General features: G+C 41.7%; 1 protein-coding gene across 8 annotated transcripts in view; it reads right to left on the bottom strand.

The window, feature by feature from the left end:
- Positions 1–18,829, bottom strand: part of PANK4 (pantothenate kinase 4 (inactive)) — a 27,174-nt gene extending 8,345 nt beyond the window's left edge. For 3 of the 8 annotated variants that reach the window (XM_082329171.1, XM_082329175.1, XM_082329176.1), the window contains exons 1-12: positions 18,649–18,828; positions 15,269–15,351; positions 14,212–14,420; positions 11,812–11,995; positions 11,160–11,252; positions 9,502–9,655; positions 8,379–8,560; positions 6,777–6,858; positions 5,519–5,619; positions 3,457–3,612; positions 2,361–2,473; positions 1,681–1,768 (exon numbers count right to left, since the gene is read on the bottom strand). In XM_082329171.1, the coding sequence (XP_082185297.1) occupies positions 1,681–1,768; positions 2,361–2,473; positions 3,457–3,612; positions 5,519–5,619; positions 6,777–6,858; positions 8,379–8,560; positions 9,502–9,655; positions 11,160–11,252; positions 11,812–11,995; positions 14,212–14,420; positions 15,269–15,351; positions 18,649–18,808 (1,605 nt within the window). In that variant the 5' untranslated portion in view covers positions 18,809–18,828. Of the gene's footprint in view, positions 1–1,680; positions 1,769–2,360; positions 2,474–3,456; positions 3,613–5,518; positions 5,620–6,776; positions 6,859–8,378; positions 8,561–9,501; positions 9,656–11,159; positions 11,253–11,811; positions 11,996–12,115; positions 12,269–13,077; positions 13,164–14,211; positions 14,421–15,268; positions 15,352–18,648 lie in introns of those variants that run through there. The other 5 variants (XM_082329170.1, XM_082329169.1, XM_082329172.1 and 2 more) reach the window with 4 other exon arrangements.

Below are 18,829 nucleotides of genomic sequence, written 5' to 3'. Positions count from 1 at the left end.
AATAAAAAGCTTCATTAGTGCTAGGACAGGATTTGTAGCCCAACAATTCCTTTTCTTAATAAGTTAGAGGTGCAATAGATCTTGAGCAGATTGGGGAATAGGAGAGTGGACACACAAAAACTTTTAGTAGCAACACGATCCATCAAAGCCGGGTAATTACCACGAGAACCTTACCACTATGAGCTTTACAAAAACCAGAGGAGATTTTTTTTGATTTTTGCATCAAGAGTTTCATCATCCCAGATGCTCAGAAGCTCTTGAGTTTTTTTCTCTGCTTCTGTCTCCAGTGAGATCAGTGTTACATAGCTAGTTATCTTAAAAAAAATTTAAAAGTGATACTGGCTTCCATCTTTACACCAAGATCTTTTCTTGGCAATAGCTTGTCTGAATTACCAAAAAGCAAACATAAGTAAAAGCCACCTCACTTATTTTTTTACCTCTTTCTTAGAGTGAATGTAACATCTCACACTACAGCTAGGGAGAACTTCCTACGTATTTTGTAGAAATATATCAAGGGTCAGGAAAAAGCCGCAAACCAGACACTGGCACTGTTGTTATTTATATCCCCGGACAGACAAGTGGTGAGGATCAGCCCTACAGAAAGTTATTTTTGAGAAATACCGACTTCCCATGTCCTCTCCCCCAACCATATTATGTTACAAAATAAAACACAAAGAGTAAGCAGCTGCACAATGGCACCATATATTTTTAAGAGTTAGAGGTTGTGCAGTAAATCAATCCAGAGGCAATCCGTAGGAAAGCAGCGCGGTTTGGTCTAAGGACAGATGGCCTCAGCAAGTACGGCAATGTGTGAAGGTTTTTTTTTTTTTCAGGCCTTTTTTGGTGGTGATGAGGGGGGAGGATGACTATCTGTTTGTGAACACCCCCCTTCTTTTCTTTCCTTCGGGGAGGGGGTGGTGGTGAGGAAAGCAAAGCACGCACACTTGAAGGCAGCTAAAGGAACACAGAGATATGAGTTCACAGCATTGGTGACTTTGCATGGAGCTGCTGAGGTCGTTAGCTGCTCTGCAAGGTAACAATGCCAAGCGTCTTTTACAACTGTCTGCAACTGACATTCATTGGACAGTACTTACATAGCTACGCACAGCTTTACATCTGAAAATTATTTCCACACCATGACGAGAATTATGAGGAGAAAAAAAGAAAAATTCCTGAAGTCTGCCAGACTGCGGTAGCAGCCTCAGTACAAAGGGAAATAAACCGACTGTCCTCAAAACTGAAATTCTCAGGTCGCTGGCGAGGTACGCCATAATCGCAAACGCAGGCTTCTCCGTGCAGCTCCCTCAGCTCTAAGCTGAAGGAGACGGCTCCTCGCTGAAGGAGCGGGTCACCACGGTATCTGGTGACAGACACCGCGCACTCCCCAGGAGCAGGACTGACACCATCAGTTCGCTTCTCGGGTGTATCAGACAAGTTAAGCTGGTAATATTTTTGGTTAGCATTACCCTCACCATGAGCACGTTAGAGGTCAAAGGCTTTATATCCCATTACCCATCGCTGTTTCTCCCCAGTGACAACCACCAACCGGTTAAAACTGCTGCAAGGTAGCCAGTTACTAACCTCTCCCCTGCACGCCGTTACTTATACCAAGTTTCAAAGTATGGAAAAAAGTGTCTTGAACTTACATGTTGTCCACCCTGGAAAGCAAGAACAACTTACCTTTGAATAGGGATCCGGAAAATTGAACTCGTTTAAACAGTGTTCCCTTGTATCCAAAAGACTTCTAACTGTTAAGGTACCATATGCACTTTAAAAGGGGAGAAGGGGGGGGAAAAAAAAAGAGAGAGAATCATAGAATTGTTTAGGTTGGAAAAGACCTTTAAGATCATCAAGTCCAACTGTTAACCCAGCACTGCCAAGTCCACTACAAGATCAAGTACTTCAGACAGAAAAAAGTTTTCTCCTCTGTGTCCTCCGTAAGTCAGCACGTCACACAACCACTTAAGTTAAAAGCCTTTACATGCCATATGTGCTAAACACCGTCTCCAAGTGGTAAATCTACTATACAGTTTATTTAAATAGAGAGGGAAAACGTTCAGAGCAAAGCCAGGTACTTGAATTAACATGCTACCATTTTTAATAACCATGTAACAATTTTTAATCATGAATTTTCTGCCAAGAAAACCTTTTCCATTAAATCCCAATATACGAGATCCAAAAGTTCTGTGCAGAGGACCTGACATTTGGCACATCAACTTGCTATAGCCTTCAGCCTAGTTAGCTTTCAGTTTGCTCTGCTTCATAACCTAGTTAGCTTTCATGTAGTGTTTAGTTAGCTTTTAAATCGCTCTGCTGAACAGAGGCAGCAATGATGAAAAAGGGAAAACAAAGACACTTACAAAGGCTGCTGCCTGAGCGTCTGGAGCTTATTCCAGTATTTCTGTCGGAACTTTTCCGCTCTCTCCGGTGCATCAACAGAGTCTGGCTGACTGGCTGCAGCACGCTTTGCCACCTGGTAGAGAAATGAGGCCAGACTGAAGTTACCAAATGAATTCTTCCTCCACGTAACGGATCTGAAGTTCACTCTGAAAAATAACCCCTCCATCTGCTGTTCTGTTCGGTGCCTGCACACTATCCAGTCCCTCCCACACAGTACCTTCCAGCTTTCCTTTACTCCAACCACCAAAGATTAATTTTAAATACCTCCTTTCTTCCCCCAAAATTTAAAGTTTATTTTCAAGACTGTACTTTCAGAAATTAAACACAAGTTCTAACTACTTATAGGAGAGGAAAAAAAATAACAAACACAGGCACACGAGGCAAAACAGGCAGAAATTTAACAGTCCACACCAACCCCTCGTGTTCTTCTCTTCTTTGCTACAGCAAGGTCAAGTCAGCGTGCTGCCCCTGTGTTTTCCCAGCCCTTCTCCTCTTGACACGCACTCATGAAGTTCCTGATTTGGATTTGCTTACTAAGTATAGGTAACTCCTCAGTACTAGCATGCACTGACTGACTCAGTGTCACAGTGCAGAAAACATAACTCATGTCTGATTGATTCACGCTCTTCGAATGCCAAAGCGGCTGTAAGGCAGCAGGACTGCTCCCAAGAGTAAGAACAATGTGAGTATGTTTGGCCTTTCCCTTTTTGGCCTTTGACTGTATAACCATCCTGCCTGCCTCTCTGTATAAAGAGGTGGTAAGTGCCACTGGAGAGAGAAGATGCTTTGAAAACACCTTATCAAAGAAAAAAAAAAAAAAAGAAAAGGCAGCACCACAGGAGAAGAACCCTTCTGCCTTTGAAGGTATCAAGCACTTCCTTAGGAGACTGGGACAAAGTCAAACGCCTCTGTCAACAGGGGAAAGAGGAACCGTACTTACACACAATAGGTTTGACACAGCAGATACATTCTGTAGGGCAAACACGTTGGTCCACAGAAGATTTATTTGCTAAATATTTGCACCATTCATACATACGACTGGTTTGTGACATTTACCCCATCCAGTGCCTCCTCAAAGCAGGTGAGCCAGTATTTTCTGGCCATGGCATCATCTGTGAGGTCAACAGTGTCTGGAATATAGGTTGATGGGTCTTTCAGCAGTGGCAGGTTAACAAGCGGTCTCTCCAACCTGTCCATTTCGAGCATGTCAAACTGGGTGAAAAATGAGAGAGGCTTATTAGAACTTACTCGGAAATTGGTTCGTAACAAATTAAATTAGTACAGGGCCACAGAAGTCCATCCACAGTTAAGACTGACAGATTTGCTGACCACTATATCAGAGTATATGCCATCATAAATAATCCACTCTCCTGCATGGATTATTTATCCATGCCCACTGTATAGATAGAGATTATCAAGTTTCAGGTTGAAAACTTACTATAGGCCCTCGTTTTATTATTTTCCTTCTCTGTCAAATCTGCTGGGCTACCAGGTTCAAAGACAGGAGCACAAAGAGCTGAGCACAGGCTTATTTGTAAAGCAATGTTGCTACGCTGCTTTACACCTTCCTTTTACAATCCCGATCAAGGCTCCAAAACCCTTCCTTACACCTTGTGAAAACAATCCTTGGGACCAAATTTCTAAGGATAGAGATTAAATTCATGTGAAATATGTATAGTTACACAGCTCTGTACATAAAGTGTGCCTTATTTCTTGCATCTAAAAAAACCTGTGCACATTTATCTTTATTTTATACGACTATCTAATCGCATTGCATTTGCGAACGCTGCATGGCCTAGAAATGTTCAGACTAAGTAAAGATTAAAGCTCACGATGTAACAAGACTTCGTGTACATAAACCAAAGTGGTTGCTACAGAAAGACTGGCTTCAGTATTCATTTCATTGCTGAAAAGTGGACATTTCAGAACTATGCTTGTTGCAAAGAGACTTTACTTTATGTGAATAAAGTGGGTGCCAAGCGATAGAAGACTTCAAAACGGAGAAACTGTGGACGGTACATTACAGCTGGTTTGAGACTCCTGTACCACTGCCAGCATGAAAAACAATAATCTTTTCACAGGTTGACAAACAACAGGGGATCATTACATCTGCATAAATACTTTTTAATATCTGTCATATATTTTATGATTAAGAAGGATCATGATTTTTTTTGGTCATCCTCATAATCCACAATTTCACTACAGTAATTTCAGTTATGGCAGAGCTTAAAATGAGATATATTTTTTATAGATAGGCACAACCCACAAAAGCCATCATCCGCAGCTCGTAGTGGACTTATATGAAGCCTTGGTCTGGAAAACCATTCAGTAAGAGTTCTGCACCTCATCTCCAGGCCTAAAAAAGCCTAGCAGCCAACAGAAAACAACTAACCAAAGGCAACGCCGGCTCCCCCCCGCCCTCCCCGCACCCTACAGCACGTAGAGGAAACGAATTCCTGAAAACTTGGAGGAGATGAATCAATGATGGAAGAAATTTAAAAAACTTGACATGAAAAACGCTGACATGCAAACCGGTAGAAGACAGTAAAACACAATGAGCTCCACTATTCTAGCTCCTTTTCAAAAGCACTTCAGTAGGTGCAGTATTAGAATATTTTAAGAACCTTAACGTATTTTCTGATTGCTTACTGTATGCCAGTTTCACTGTGAAATCGGAATTACTGTATTGTCAGGGTATTTAAGAGATGACTGCGCTCATGCTCTTCTGTCCAATTATATATTTCTCTTCTCATAGGAAGTAAATAAACGCTGCTTAAAGACAGTGGAACATCAGATTCAAAATTCTGAAGCACAATATTTCAACTGTAGCAAAAGCCAGCTACTTCGGAGAAAGGGTAAGAGATGAACGTTCCCCCCCCAGCTTTGGGGAAGGAGAATAAGACAAAGTAGCAGCCACAATCTGTTTATAGGAGACATTACATCAAACCATGGCACAAGACAAGACAACATCACACATGACACAAGACACCATATTAGTCACTTCTTTCGGTAAGCAGGAGTCCCAGGGCAAGCAGCAACTAGCTTGCGAATAATTATCTATTTTCAAATCACTATTACTAAGAGAAGGCACTTAGTTCTAGAAAAGACAACCACATACTGTACCACTCCTTGTTCTCTGCATAGGGTAAACATCAGGTGATGTGCTCATAAGACCAGAACTCCCAGCATAATTCTCTCCCCAGCTATACTGATTTGGATCTAGAAAAGAGAAAGACAGAGAGACACATAATCTGAAAAATAAAACTGAAAATACTCCCGTGAGTGAGTCTAGAGTTAGCATCCCTTCAGAGAAGCTGCTTCGCTACAGAAACCATCTTCCCTTGTCTTTATAAGCAAACATAATTTTTCCCTCTAACCCCCAAAAGAAATGTTTCAACCACTCAGTGAATTACCGAGCTCTAAAGAGCTTCAACCTGAATGAGACATAAGACAATTAAAGTTCTAAAATCATTCTTTCTTTAACCCCCTTTCCTTGTCATTAAGGGCTATAAACAGCATGCCTCCAAAGCACTATCACTGATCAGAGAGATAATTTCTTATTTCTAAATCTAGAACCTTTATTAACAAAATATAATTACGAAACTCTCAAAGCACAATGTAAGTCTCACATAAACACTGACGTTACTTCTAGAATTTTTTTTTATTTGAGAAAAAGTTTAATCGAGTTCAGATGTACAGTACATGCCGCAGAAGCAACATCTTTAATTCCTCAGTAGCCGATTCCTTGCCCATATCTATAAAATGGGTATGAACAGAATTCCACATCCATTTTTCTGAGGTACATTTGATATTTACTAAAACTAAGTACCATTAACAACCTCACTATCTGTTCCACTGTAACTAATATGCTGACTGGCTTGCTAGTACATCAACAAGAAAAAAAGAAAAGAAAAATGGCAGAATTCAACCAAAGCACCCTAGACCCAAAGAATGCTGGACAGAAGTGTCTCGTCCTTCATAAATGTCTGCGAGGCTTTTCACTCTCAAACCAACACAGTTTTGAGATGCTGGTCTTCTTCAGTGCGTTAACTGAATTCAGAAGCTGGCCTCTTAAAGAGGGGGAAAGTTCTCCGAAACCACGTTTCCCCAATCTGATTCAGAGTTATGACAGCTCTTTGCAGAAATGCAGAAGAGAGCCAAATCCTGCTGGCTTCTCAAAGGTGAGCAGGAAAACCAGTGAGAAATTAAGATGTCCCTGCCAGAATATATAAACCCAAAGCCCAGCATCTGTGTTTATTAGTGCCAAATGTATTTATTTAGGCAACAACTTACATGCAGCCTCTTAAGAGAAACTTGGACATTACACTGACATTTCAGAACACAGCATATACAGAACATAGCAGTGCTGTACTTACTGTCTTGTTCAGCTCCTTTTAAAAATGCCCCAATGGCTCCCAGGTAGCCTTCATGTCTCAGGAACAATGCCTGAACCTCTCCCTGCCACAATATGAAACATTGCAATTGGATGGTCCCTGATGGCTAATATGTACTTCTTTGTCACTAGTTTTACACTTAAATTTAATAGAAACAACTAGAAGATGGTAATATTCATTTGTGCTACATTCTAACACATTCAGTAACTTTAACGGTGCTCCTGAAACACAGCTTCAGGAGGAACTGCTTACATACATCATTCCACAATTATTAAACAGCTGGGGAAAAAATACATGCAGAAGTGGTGTGTACTCTAAGCCTGCACAACCACAGAAGCAGAGGGAAGCCAGTGCCTTCACTAGAAAAGACCACTGCATCATGCCATGAATATTCAACTCCTCTTGCTTGAACAGGCTTACATTTCCATGTAAGGTCACCTGATCTCTAGGTCATCAACGTAAGCGTGTGCCGCTGTGCATCCAACGCGTTCAAGACATTGCTCGTTATCTTTATTCCATTACACTGCTATTTAACATTCAACAACATACAGACACTCTGCATATTATCCATAGGCAAGCATTTCCCCCATCAAATTAGTTAATTTGACTGTTAATATAATACACAAAAGCTCAGGAGAGTAAGAACAGCCTCCATCCTAGCAGCAGGGTCCCTTAGCTTTCCTGGGCACGGCTGGGTGAGACCCAGCCTTCTCCTAAGGACAATCAGCTACGTCTGCAGCAGCCACTATAAGAACAGTTAGCACTGAGGTAAGCTACAGCAAAAATCAGCTACTATTCACGGTGAGATTGGCATTTGAATCGCTGATAAAGCTATTCTTACAAGAATCTAAAGCTGTAGTTTTGCAATAGTTTTCTTCAAACCCAACAAAGTTCTACAGAAAGGGACTGCAATGGTGAAATAAAGGGGGGAAAAGGCAGCACACAGGAGTCTCTTGCCTGAAGCACTAATGAGAAAAAAAATTGTGTCATCTATTCTATGAAATTGCAAAAGTGCAGGGACTAATCTACCTGTAACAACCATTAACTGAGTTTTTGGACTTGACCGTTTTTCTAATGAAAAATCTTCAGTATTTTCCACAGCTTCAAAACCTGCAAAGAACTACAGCTTGGTTGGCTTTTGTTTGTTTTTTTAAACAACAACCAACAAAACCCCGCACTGATACTAACAGCTAACTACCTCAGCAGAACAATCCCACAGTGCATAGCCTAGGGGGTGGAAAGACATGATGCAAGTCAGCAAGAGGAATTGAATAACAATGGTAGCTATCTAAGAAAATAGGGAAAACTCATTACTTGGCAGCTACAAGACAGACTGTCAATCAAAAAATAATAATAAAGAGAGAGAGGGAGGGAGGGAGAGAGAGAGGCCAGACAGAACTCCCAGGCAATTCACATTGATTTTACCCCTCCCACAACAGATCTTTATAGCCCTGCCTTACCTACCTAAACAGCAGCCCTCTAAACTTACTTTGTGTGCAAATGCATTTATTAAAGTCTCCCGACAACCTAGAAAGATAACTAAACACGTGATTTTGCTATTAGGAAAATCTCTGTTTTCATTACCTTGGAGAAGAAGTTGATACTGTAGGTTATTGTGCGCATAGTAACAGGGTGACCCCGAATAAAGAATCCTCCAAAATATATTTTATCTAAGTTATGGAGTTTGGCATAGAGGCAGGCAAGTTGACCAATGTCATTGCTGATCATATGTAGTAAACTTTTTGCCATATCTTCTTTGGAAAATTCTTAAAGGAAAGAAATAGTAAACCAAATTAAACACAGTTGAAGAATGCTCAAACAGACTGTAGTTTTCTAACAGATAGCCTACAGCTAAAGAAACAAAAATAGGGAGTTTGACCAGTCTCTTTGTGTGTGTAGAAGAAAGGGGTGTGTGTGTCCCCGTGCCAAAAATCTTTTATTTGACCGAAGATATCATGAAAAAAACACTGAGCTCCTGTGAAATAGTGCTTGAAAGAAACCTGCTTGAAAGGCCAACAGCAAATGGCAAGAACTCCATTTCTTCTCTCTAGGAATGACAGATGATGGTTCATCCATCCATCTTGACCTGAGATGCACTGCAAGCTTTTTATTATAATACTCCAAATAAAATTGTCAATTATAGTAAATCACTGCCATAGGTCCTTTTCTGGACCAAGAAAGCCACATATATTTCCCACAGGAATGAATTAACATTGGGCTAACTAGACAGCTATTTTTGTCGTTTGCCTAGACTTAACGCAATCCCAAACTGAAAATCTGAATGCCTGCTTGTAAGACAGTACTGTATAATATTTTTAATCAATAAAATACTGTGCAGGCAAAATTCATGTGGGCAAGACAATGAAAAGGACTGGTGGTTATTTTCCAGCTCTACTTGTCAGAGCATTATAAACATCAGATTCCCAAGGGCCAGAGGAGATGGTCGCACCACTTCTCCTCACTAGTTTCAAACAACAACTCCAAATAACTGGAGCAATTCAAGCAGCGCTCCATGGCCCCTCTCAGCCCAGCACGCATAACAGAGGCAAACAGATAAGAGATGTTTATGCTGATGCAGCTGGCAAATATTTTTCCATCCATTTAAGTGTTCACAGGAAGCTGGCACAAGCAGCAAACCCATGCTGACGGGCAATATAAAGTATTAACTGTATAGCAAATCTTGGGTAGATCTTTTATATACCAATACCTTTATCTGCTGTAGTAGATTTCCCGAAGCTGCTAGCTATCAGATTTCCACTTAGCCCCAGGGTCTGGTAGGCGCCTCCATACACATCTTTCACCAGCATGTCTACATTTGTGTGCTGTCCCTTTGAAGCGAGTTGCAGCAATTCATCAAATTTCTGAGGATGAGAAGCAGAGTTACTGTAACTTTGCTGGACAGCCAGAGAACCTTGCCCATAAACCCAGAGTTCTGCAGCATCTTTACTGACCAAAACCAGGGGTTTTGGCTTGTCTTAGAATCAACCCTGCCAGCAAAAGATACATTATTTCTAATTACAAGGATTTGTCCAGAGTCCATATCTTATCAGACAGACTGATCTTAAGTGGAGTTCCTTTAATGATGAAAAGCACAACCGTCCTCTTCAGTTATCTGCAGTTATCTGCAAATAATTTGCTGAATTTCCCCTGAAAACTACAGAGGGATATACATACAAAATAGTCAGAAGCCTCATGCATCTCTTATCTTGGAATGAAGTCAGAAACACAGCAACTAAGAGCAAACAGAATTATGTCTTCTTGAGGCATAAGAAAAAAAATGTTTAAAAACCAAAAGACTACGTCTGCCTTTACTGTTGCAGAAATGCATGAAATTAAACTTGCACGCAATCTGCATTATACCAATACTTAATTTATAAGTCTGTTCACCCTAATTTCTTCTTCTACAAAATGAGAGAATTAAGAGCAGACATTGTCATGTTCTAAGATTTCTTTTTTAAAAGCATCACACAAAATATTGCAAGTATGGCTCTTCCCTTTGACATTTTCTTATTTGGTGCATATGTAACTCTAGCTTTTTCTACACTGCTGACATTTAGGGACACCTATTTAAGCCGCATGGATCTTTGAGACAGGAAAAACTAGCATGATTTAAGAGCTGAGTTAGGCAGAGCAGTACTAAATCAGGCCTTTTTCTGGCAGATTACCAACCTGGGATTTAAGTGACGAACCCCTGAAACCGTAATGTGCAACAAAGAGAGACAGAATTCCTCCTCTCGACTCCCAGACATTCTGCAGTAATTGGGTGCTCTCTGCTTTGCTTCTGCAGATAATATTGCAGGAACTAGGCAGGCATTTCATGTGGACAAAGAGTACAGAAAACTAACAGGCCGCTTTGAGGAGGCTGATCTCTGCATTACAGACATTATTTGTCCTTGCTGACAAACTCCTTGAGTCCCAAGTAGGATTATTATTTTGCCACTGATGAGCATCTGATTGGTTTTGTCCCTATATTCTACCAGTATCTTTTTACATTTAAAGCTTCCTTTTATGCATCAGAAACAACAAAAATATGAACGTAAATCAAGGACTCAGCCTTGTTATCTAACAACCTAGGACCACAAGCACCTAATGGAGAGTATTAGAATTGTCCTGAGCATTGCAGAACCGCCTGTTCTGTTTCTGCACAACGGCAGCAATTTTTTGAATAAAAGGCAAACCCCCACAAGAGACAGACGTAATTTTTTTCATCTTCTAGTACACTAATGTTGGACTTTTGGTTTCCCATACAAACTTTACTTAAACTAATTATTTCTCCCTACTCAGAGAGTTTGGCATTCCAACATTTCAAGCTTCCTCTTAGCATCTCATTTAATCCCACACCCCTTGGAAGTGACACTTCGATACCTTTGTTTTTGTGAGGAGAGCTCCAAGACCCCAGAAGGTTCCACCTCCAATTGAGCTCCCTCCGATCCATTCAAATTTGTCTTCTGTTTCTACCTGTCAATAAAACAAGGCAGATTTGTCTAGAAAGTCCTATTATAACTATAAACACACAGTCAGATATGAGAGCACGTGGGTTTTTTTGAACAGTGGAATTAGTGTAGGCAGAAGTATTTAATTGTGTAAATATCAGGTGACAAGTTCTCCAGAGGTACATGTTCCACATACTTACACCACAAGCAGCTTCTGAAATCTCTGTATTTAATTCTTGGCCAATAATCCTAAATATAGACATCAAATTTGGTCCCCTCAACAGTGTACCAAAACAAACAAACAAATATTAAAAACCACCCTGATCTGACAGCCTGCGTCCTCATCAGTTAATATAACAACTTCTCTAAACATCAAATTAAATGTGATTAAAAAGAAACTATGGTAGTGAATGGAAAAGCATTCATAACTCCGTAAGAAATGGAAATAATAATAATAAAAAAAACATTATTTTCTTTCTAAACTTTTTATTACCTAAGAAGAAACAACTACAAATCTAAACCAGTAAGATGTTTCAGATCATCTTTACCAAATTCTACAGTAAAACATTTTAGCAACCACTCACCTTCACTATAGAAACCCCAGAGCCAATATTCACCAGTAAATAAGGGAAAATATTTGGGTGGTTCGTCTGAAATCGGAATTCTGTGTCTGAATCTTTCTGGTATGCAAACACTTCATGGGGTATGTTCCTTAGCACGAAGTTGCATCCTTTAATTAGGCAGGTCATTACATCTTCTTTATCTACTCTGAGGGGAAGGGGGAGAAAAAACATCCTTACGTAAATTTGACAGTCCTATTGATAAGCCAGTATGCTTTTAGAACAGTAGTTTTCAAAGACTTTACAAACAGGAGATAGTAACCCATACCACATGGCAGAAGTCCAGATCTCTTAAAACATGAAACCTACATCTGCATATGTTCTGATGTTCATCTTCCATGCCAGAACACACCGTCCGAGGCTAGACTATAGTTACACAGTAACTTTAATCTTACATTAATCACGCTGTCTTTCAAAATAATCCTGCTCCCGTTTGCTTGTTTACACTGCCTCTTTAGTGCCCTAGTGCTAGCACAAGTATATATGCACCCGTGCGATAAAGTAGGTCAGGAAACTTATCCGGAAATTAACCTTACAAAACAATTTCCTAACACAGAATAATTTTCTATTGCTCTTCCTGTCCCTTCCCAGACAAGGAAAAAAGGTTCCCCTCAACATTTTGGCACTCGTTTATGACAGATTAAAATGACTGCAAGGAGCCTACTACTGGGATTACCAAACACAGGAAAAAAAGACTTCTTACAAGAATAATAGGATTCACTACAGTATATATCCTGAGTATGGAGTCTAGCAACGTGATAGATAATTTAGACAAGACGAATGATGTAGTTAAGTCAGCTAACACTTACTGACTTCTGTAGACATCTATAGCTTATGTATTGTTACTGATTTATGGTAAATTTCTTACATGAAATATGCTAAATTTCTGACAGGAAATCATAAGCCTTGTTGAAAACACATAAACAAAGCGGAAATATACACCTCAGTTAATACAGAATGCTTTATGTTTGTCAGGATGGAGACAGTGCTGCTTTCTGGGCCTGTGGATCAGCTAAGTATGTCATTACCAAATAAAAACCAAAGAAACAAAAGCCAGGTGCACCACATGAGAAAAGGGGGGAATTGCCTCCTTGTCTTGATTAATTGATACTTAGTAACAGCCAATCAGGTACTGATGTAGGCTGGTTTGGAAAACAGTTAACAGAATCCTACCTATCAGAAGAAGAAAGTTATTTGAAATAGTAGTATAAAAGAAATTGAACACAGTACCTCAGAAACTGAAGCATGTACTACACAGAATTACAGCATGGGAGCTACCTTGAAGTTTTCCCCAGTAATATCAGGTAATGTTTTACATTGGTGTAAATTAATGATTTTTTTTTTTTATCTATACTTACAGCAGCTTTTTAGCATATGGTGTTTACGATAAAGATTTTGAGCAGTAAATTTATGAGGCTGTAAATTCACGAGACTGTCCTTTAGTGTCCTGCAAGCCTATGCTTCTGCATGAAGTTTAGGTAGTTTAGCTATGCAGTTTAGGTAGTTTAGCTATGCAGTTTAGGTAGTTTAGCTATGCAGTAAGTTACTAGATCATATTAATTACTCAGTTCTGAGTGTGCACAGAAAAATGTTAGAAGCTTTTGGAACTCTAACTTGAGAGCCTAGGCAACTACAGAGATTAGATATATCCAAGAAAAAGCATCTGCCAACAACACTTTGGCTTTTAATAACGAAGTTGTCTTGTGGATTTCATCCTTAGGCTTTAAGTAGAAAGACTGATAGCTTAAACACACCTCATCACAGTAACTGATCAAAGATTCTCAATTAAAATTCTTGTCAGTAATGAATTTACTAACTACTTACTACTTTATTTCAAATATTACTTCATTTTATATACCACTGTAGGTTTGGTGTATTGGGATCTCTACTCTGGTAGAGTTCAAGAGCATGTCCACAGCATGTTACTGATAGCCAGGATACCATCGCTGAAATGCTGCTAGTTGTGAGGTGAAAAGTAAAAACCGTTATCGTAATCATGATAGAGGCTGATTTAACTTAAAAATGGAGTAGGTGCAAGTTGGATCCTTTCTAGAAAAAAGCTGTGGTAATACCCTGCTTTCCTTTTTGCTGTCTTTCTGCTGAACCCCGTGCTCCTGTCTGTTGGCTCCGCTCCTGCACCTCTACTGTGTCAGTCAATGATACGGTTATCTTTTTGCAGCTTATGTTCACTAACAAGCCAATTCAGCCTGGTCTGACCAAGATGCGTACGCGCGTTCTACTGCTTCACTCTTGTGGTGTAGATGGCTTTTGAGGGCAGATGGGTAAAGTGGAAAGTTAGCCCACTAAAATTTCATCAAAGAAGAAATACACTCCTGTAACTAAGTTTTAAACAGTTCCACTTACTTCAACCCCAGCTTCTTCTCAATAAGATCTTTGAATTTATAGGCACCACCACCTGTAGCTTTGATGACTTTTGTTTCTGTATTGACAAGATGGTCTTTGATGAAATCCAGGCAGGTTTCGATATAAGTGTTTTCAAATTTAATGAAGTGAAGTCGAGCTGTAATCTCCTCCTGAACTGATATTTCATACAAAGGTTCATTTTCTATGTCCTTTAAAAAGAGAAAAGAATTTCTTATAGATCATTCAAAATCCTTCCCCGAGAAACAAGGTTCTATGCTAAACTACTGAACATCAATATCTGTGCTTCCTTTGCCCTGAAACTTTGTTAACGCTATTAAAAACATAACATCCCAAGCTACTTTCAAAAAATATAGTTTCAACAGACCTTAATACTCCTTAAGCTGAGAATACAATCAAGTCTCCCATGCATTAGACATGCATGAAATATCTCTGTATGAGAAAAGTTATGTTTACATGGGAGTATGGGTTTTTACAAAAGTACCATACTTATCTGTCTAGAAAATAATTATTTCAAACACTAACTGGCAATTCAAGCACTTCCAAAAGGCAAGGAACGTAACTGAGTTTGCCTGTGCATGGGCTACACAACTCTGAAGCCCTGCAATCAGTCTTTCGGTAAAGAGAACATGTATGACGTGTTAATATGTGAATTTAGATTTAGAGCTATATTAAGCTTGCAAAGCAAAAGTAATTGCCAAACCCATGCTAACAGCTAATTTCCTCTGGAATATAGCAAAGGGTTATTAACAGGAGCCACACACTCATCTGAGCTGCGGTAAAAATGCTTAGAGATGGCTGTTGCCAGCACATACTAGAACGTGTGTTTAAAATAAACATTTCAGTTGTGACAACTTACTTCAGAGTAACAGACATTAGAAGGTCATACTTAATCTCTAAGAAAGTTCTAGATAAAGTTTTACATAGAACAATTTACTAGATGGGTTTCAGATGAAATTTCTATTCTACTATGAGAAGCCAGTCCAGTACTTCACTCTGCAGTCAACTGCACACAACTGATTAATGACACAATTCTTACCTTTCCAGAATGATCAAAGGATCTCACTCTTGCCACTTTGTGCTGCACAGTTGAATAATAAGCCAACTTAGTTAATGAACCACCTGTTAGTAAAAAGATGACAAGTTCTGATTAATGCCTCACCTTAGAGCAAATAATACCACTTATGCTTATGTATGCTTTACCTAAGAGTTCTTGGTTTTTAAGATCTTTTCAGCTACAGCCAGATATAATTCAACTAAGCACATAACACAGTGAGCCAAAGAACCCTTGTCTGGAAACTGATTTGCACGGTTAACTCTAAATGCACTACTCATGGGAAAAGCTCCATGAGTGGAGCTTATGCCCAACTGATGCGGGGAAGACTGAAGATGAGTGGAAATAAGTGCAAGTTCTTAACTGGCTAGGCTAGCACATAGAGATAGATAGATATATATCTCACTGTTATTTATCTTGTTTGAAAACTCTTTATAGAAACCCCCAAATCTGTTGCTTATAAGAGGATTTTGTAAGTAGGTTTGCCACAACTGAGCAATGCATGCCATATGCACAAACAAAAAGTGTTTCTTGAGGAACACTTAAGTAAATATGCTTAACCTGCTTCCAAGGAGAAGCTATAAATTCATAGCTGGTTAGAAGATGACTCTATGTGCTGAATAACTATTTTGCAAGACTATTCTTGGCTTTGAGGTAAAGAACACTTAGAATGATGTTCCTCAGGCATACTAGTTAGTGACATTACCAACATGTAAGTCTGAGCAGACCAGCCCCATCACCCTCTTCAGGCCTTGAGTCTGCTTACATCAAGGCAATAAAACAACTTCCAACTCTCATCTTGAAACAGAACTTAACCACTTGCCCAATCTGTGCTATCTCTGCATCTGACCTGCAAAAGTGCCTTTATGAAGTCAGACTCAGTAACTTCACTAACTGGTTTTTCCTTAGGACAAAAGAGTACCTGCTGGTGCTTCTGATACCTCTGGTATCTTAATCAAGTAGATATTTGAGCCTGAAAGTAGGAGGCTGTCAAAGCCTCCTTATTTTTTTGTTAAAATAGGCTTTTAATTTTTTTCCCCTTCAGAAAGAAAAATGCCTCTTCAACTACTCCTGAGTATCAGGATCTGATTAAGGTATCAGTTTGCTTCATAAACCTCTAAGCTGCTTTGGTTGTTGAAGAAAAACCCTTGATTTTAACTCGGCATAAAAAGTACCCTGGGCTGCAGACCATAACCGCCCGCCTGTACAGAAAGTCACTTCTAACTGCACCCATGCTCTTGGAACAGGAGCACAAGGCAGTCAGGTGGTCCATATCTGTCAGTGCTACAGGCCTAACATGTAGCTGAATTTAAGTCTGCACGCATTGCTTGCCTCTTGCCAAAGATCTGACGTGCTGTGTACAGGACAGGAAGTAATTATGACCAACTATTGGGTGAAAATTGAAGTCCCAACAGTAAATAAAAACCTAGCAATGTTAGATCATAACATAATTCAGTGGCCCTACACTCTGCTGCCTTATAAACAAGTGTAATCAAAAAATGCACCATGGGCAAGTGAAAACTAATTGCTAGTGCTTATAGTCTTGCCTCTATAATGGTACTCTCATCTCTTCCATAGTGCTCAAATAAACAAGAAAATTTTTGCAACCTGTAGAAGAAAAACAGGAGGCTTTCTCTAGCAAAATTAAAGTGAGGTCAATTTAGAGTGATCATTGACAGACACTTATAGTAACAAAAGCAGCAAAGCTTTCCTGACGTCAGTTCTTATTTCACGGTATTAGCAAATGCTTTAAAGTTTCTGGTAAACAAAATCCAAACTCTGTTCTGCTAGCTCATTGCTTAAAGGTGAGGTTTTTCTTAGCTTTTGTTTTTTTTAAAAAAAACTAAACCCAGTAGCTCTGTGCTATGAGGAAAAGCTTCCTTCCAAACCTCTAAGTAGAGGAATTGTGAACTTTGTGTTGGAATGTCATATTGTTTGTACAATAGTGATACAGGTGCTTCAGCAATTAATTTATCACCAGATAAATAGTATGTAAAGCTATGCTTTATATATTCTCCCCTTCCTCTCCCAGTTTTTAAAGACTTAAATCTATTCAGAACACCAGCTGAGACATGTAACTAGGCTTTATAACTAATCCCACAACTCTAATTCTATTCTGACCCACAGCAAGGACCGACTCCAGCTGTTATTTTAACAGGCATGAAACAAGTAGCTTCTGAAGGAGTTAAGTGCACTTGTGATATGACAAGATCCTATATTATGGCGTGTATATTCTTCCCACTACACATAACGCTGCTCTGGGTGGTGTAGACTTAGCCAGAGGACTAATGGAGGCTGGCACCGGTACCACATGGTCCTGTGGCTGGAGAACGCTTTTCTCCTGGCTCCCCTACTGAATAGTTCCACTGACCTCGTAACTGCAAAACAGAAGCAAACTGTGTGAACTGGCATTTTTGGTTTTGCAGATCCCTGCAGAATGAATACTAATCCCTGCACAGGTGAAACTATTGTTAGCAGGCTTAGCTCAGCTGTGCCCCAGCACGGCCCAACGCACCAGCGCGGCTCCGTGCTGGGGAGCCGTGGTGCCCAGGTGTCACCGTGATGTGTGTTACTCCGGCTGTCCCTCGGTGCAGGCTGTTGTGCACGCAGGAACGCCGTGCTCTCAGGCTTATGCGGGGGACACGAGGCGTCCCTGGGGGCGGCTGCGGAAGCAAGGGCGGCCAGCTCCTGCCACAGGCCCCCACCCCCCGCCGAACCCCCCGCCTCCGCAGCCCCCCTGCTTTGCCGGGCAGGCGGGACGCCAGCCCTCCCCCTTCGTCCAGGCCCGCTTCGGGCGCAGGGAGGAGGGCACGCAGCGCCCCGCTCGCCGCGGCCAGGTGCCGGGGCCGGCCGGGGGGATCCGCGGCGCTGCTCCCGGCCGGGCCTAGGGCAGCCGGTGCGCCGCCCTCTGCCCGAGGTCGCCGGGGAGGCGCGGGCCCCGCTCCCCTGCGGGCAGGACGGCCCGCTGCCCTCGCCGGGCGGCGGCCTCTCCCCCGCCAAGGACAGCCCCGGGCTGTCCCTAACCCGGTCCCCTCCGCCGCCCGTTAGCGGCGGCGGACGGCACGCCGGGGCTTGTAGTGCCGGTCCCCGTCTCCGCCTCGCCGCCGCCGGCCGGCGGGACTCCCGCTCCCGCCGTGCCCCGCGCCGCCCCCGGGCCGCGGCGCCTGCCGGGAGCTGTAGTGCGGCCCCGGCTCCGCGCCCCGGCCCGGGCGCCTCAGGGGACTGCGCTTCCCGGCGTGCCCCGCGCCCCGGCGGCCTGCCCGCCCCCGGCGAGTCCCCTCAGCGGGCGAGAGCCGCCGCCCGTTCCTCGCCCATCGCCCCCTCCCCGCCGGCCCCCCTCCTCTCCGCCGCTCCCGCCCGGTTACCGATGTCTATGGCGAAGCGCTTGGCGTTCTCCAGGTTGCGGAAGATTTCGTCGGGCGGGAGGGTGATGCTCTTGTCCAAACTGCCGTGACCGCCGCTACCTCGCCCGCCCCGCTCCGCCATTTTGAAGGCGACCCACTCCTCGCCTGGCCTCATCGGCATGCAAATGTATGCGCATACATC

Source organism: Platalea leucorodia, assembly GCF_965183815.1.
Source record: "Platalea leucorodia genome assembly, chromosome: 17".
In the NCBI taxonomy this organism is placed as follows: Eukaryota; Metazoa; Chordata; class Aves; order Pelecaniformes; family Threskiornithidae; genus Platalea; species Platalea leucorodia.
Note: the sequence above shows the minus strand (reverse complement) of the source record. Positions and strands in the feature narration are given on the sequence as shown.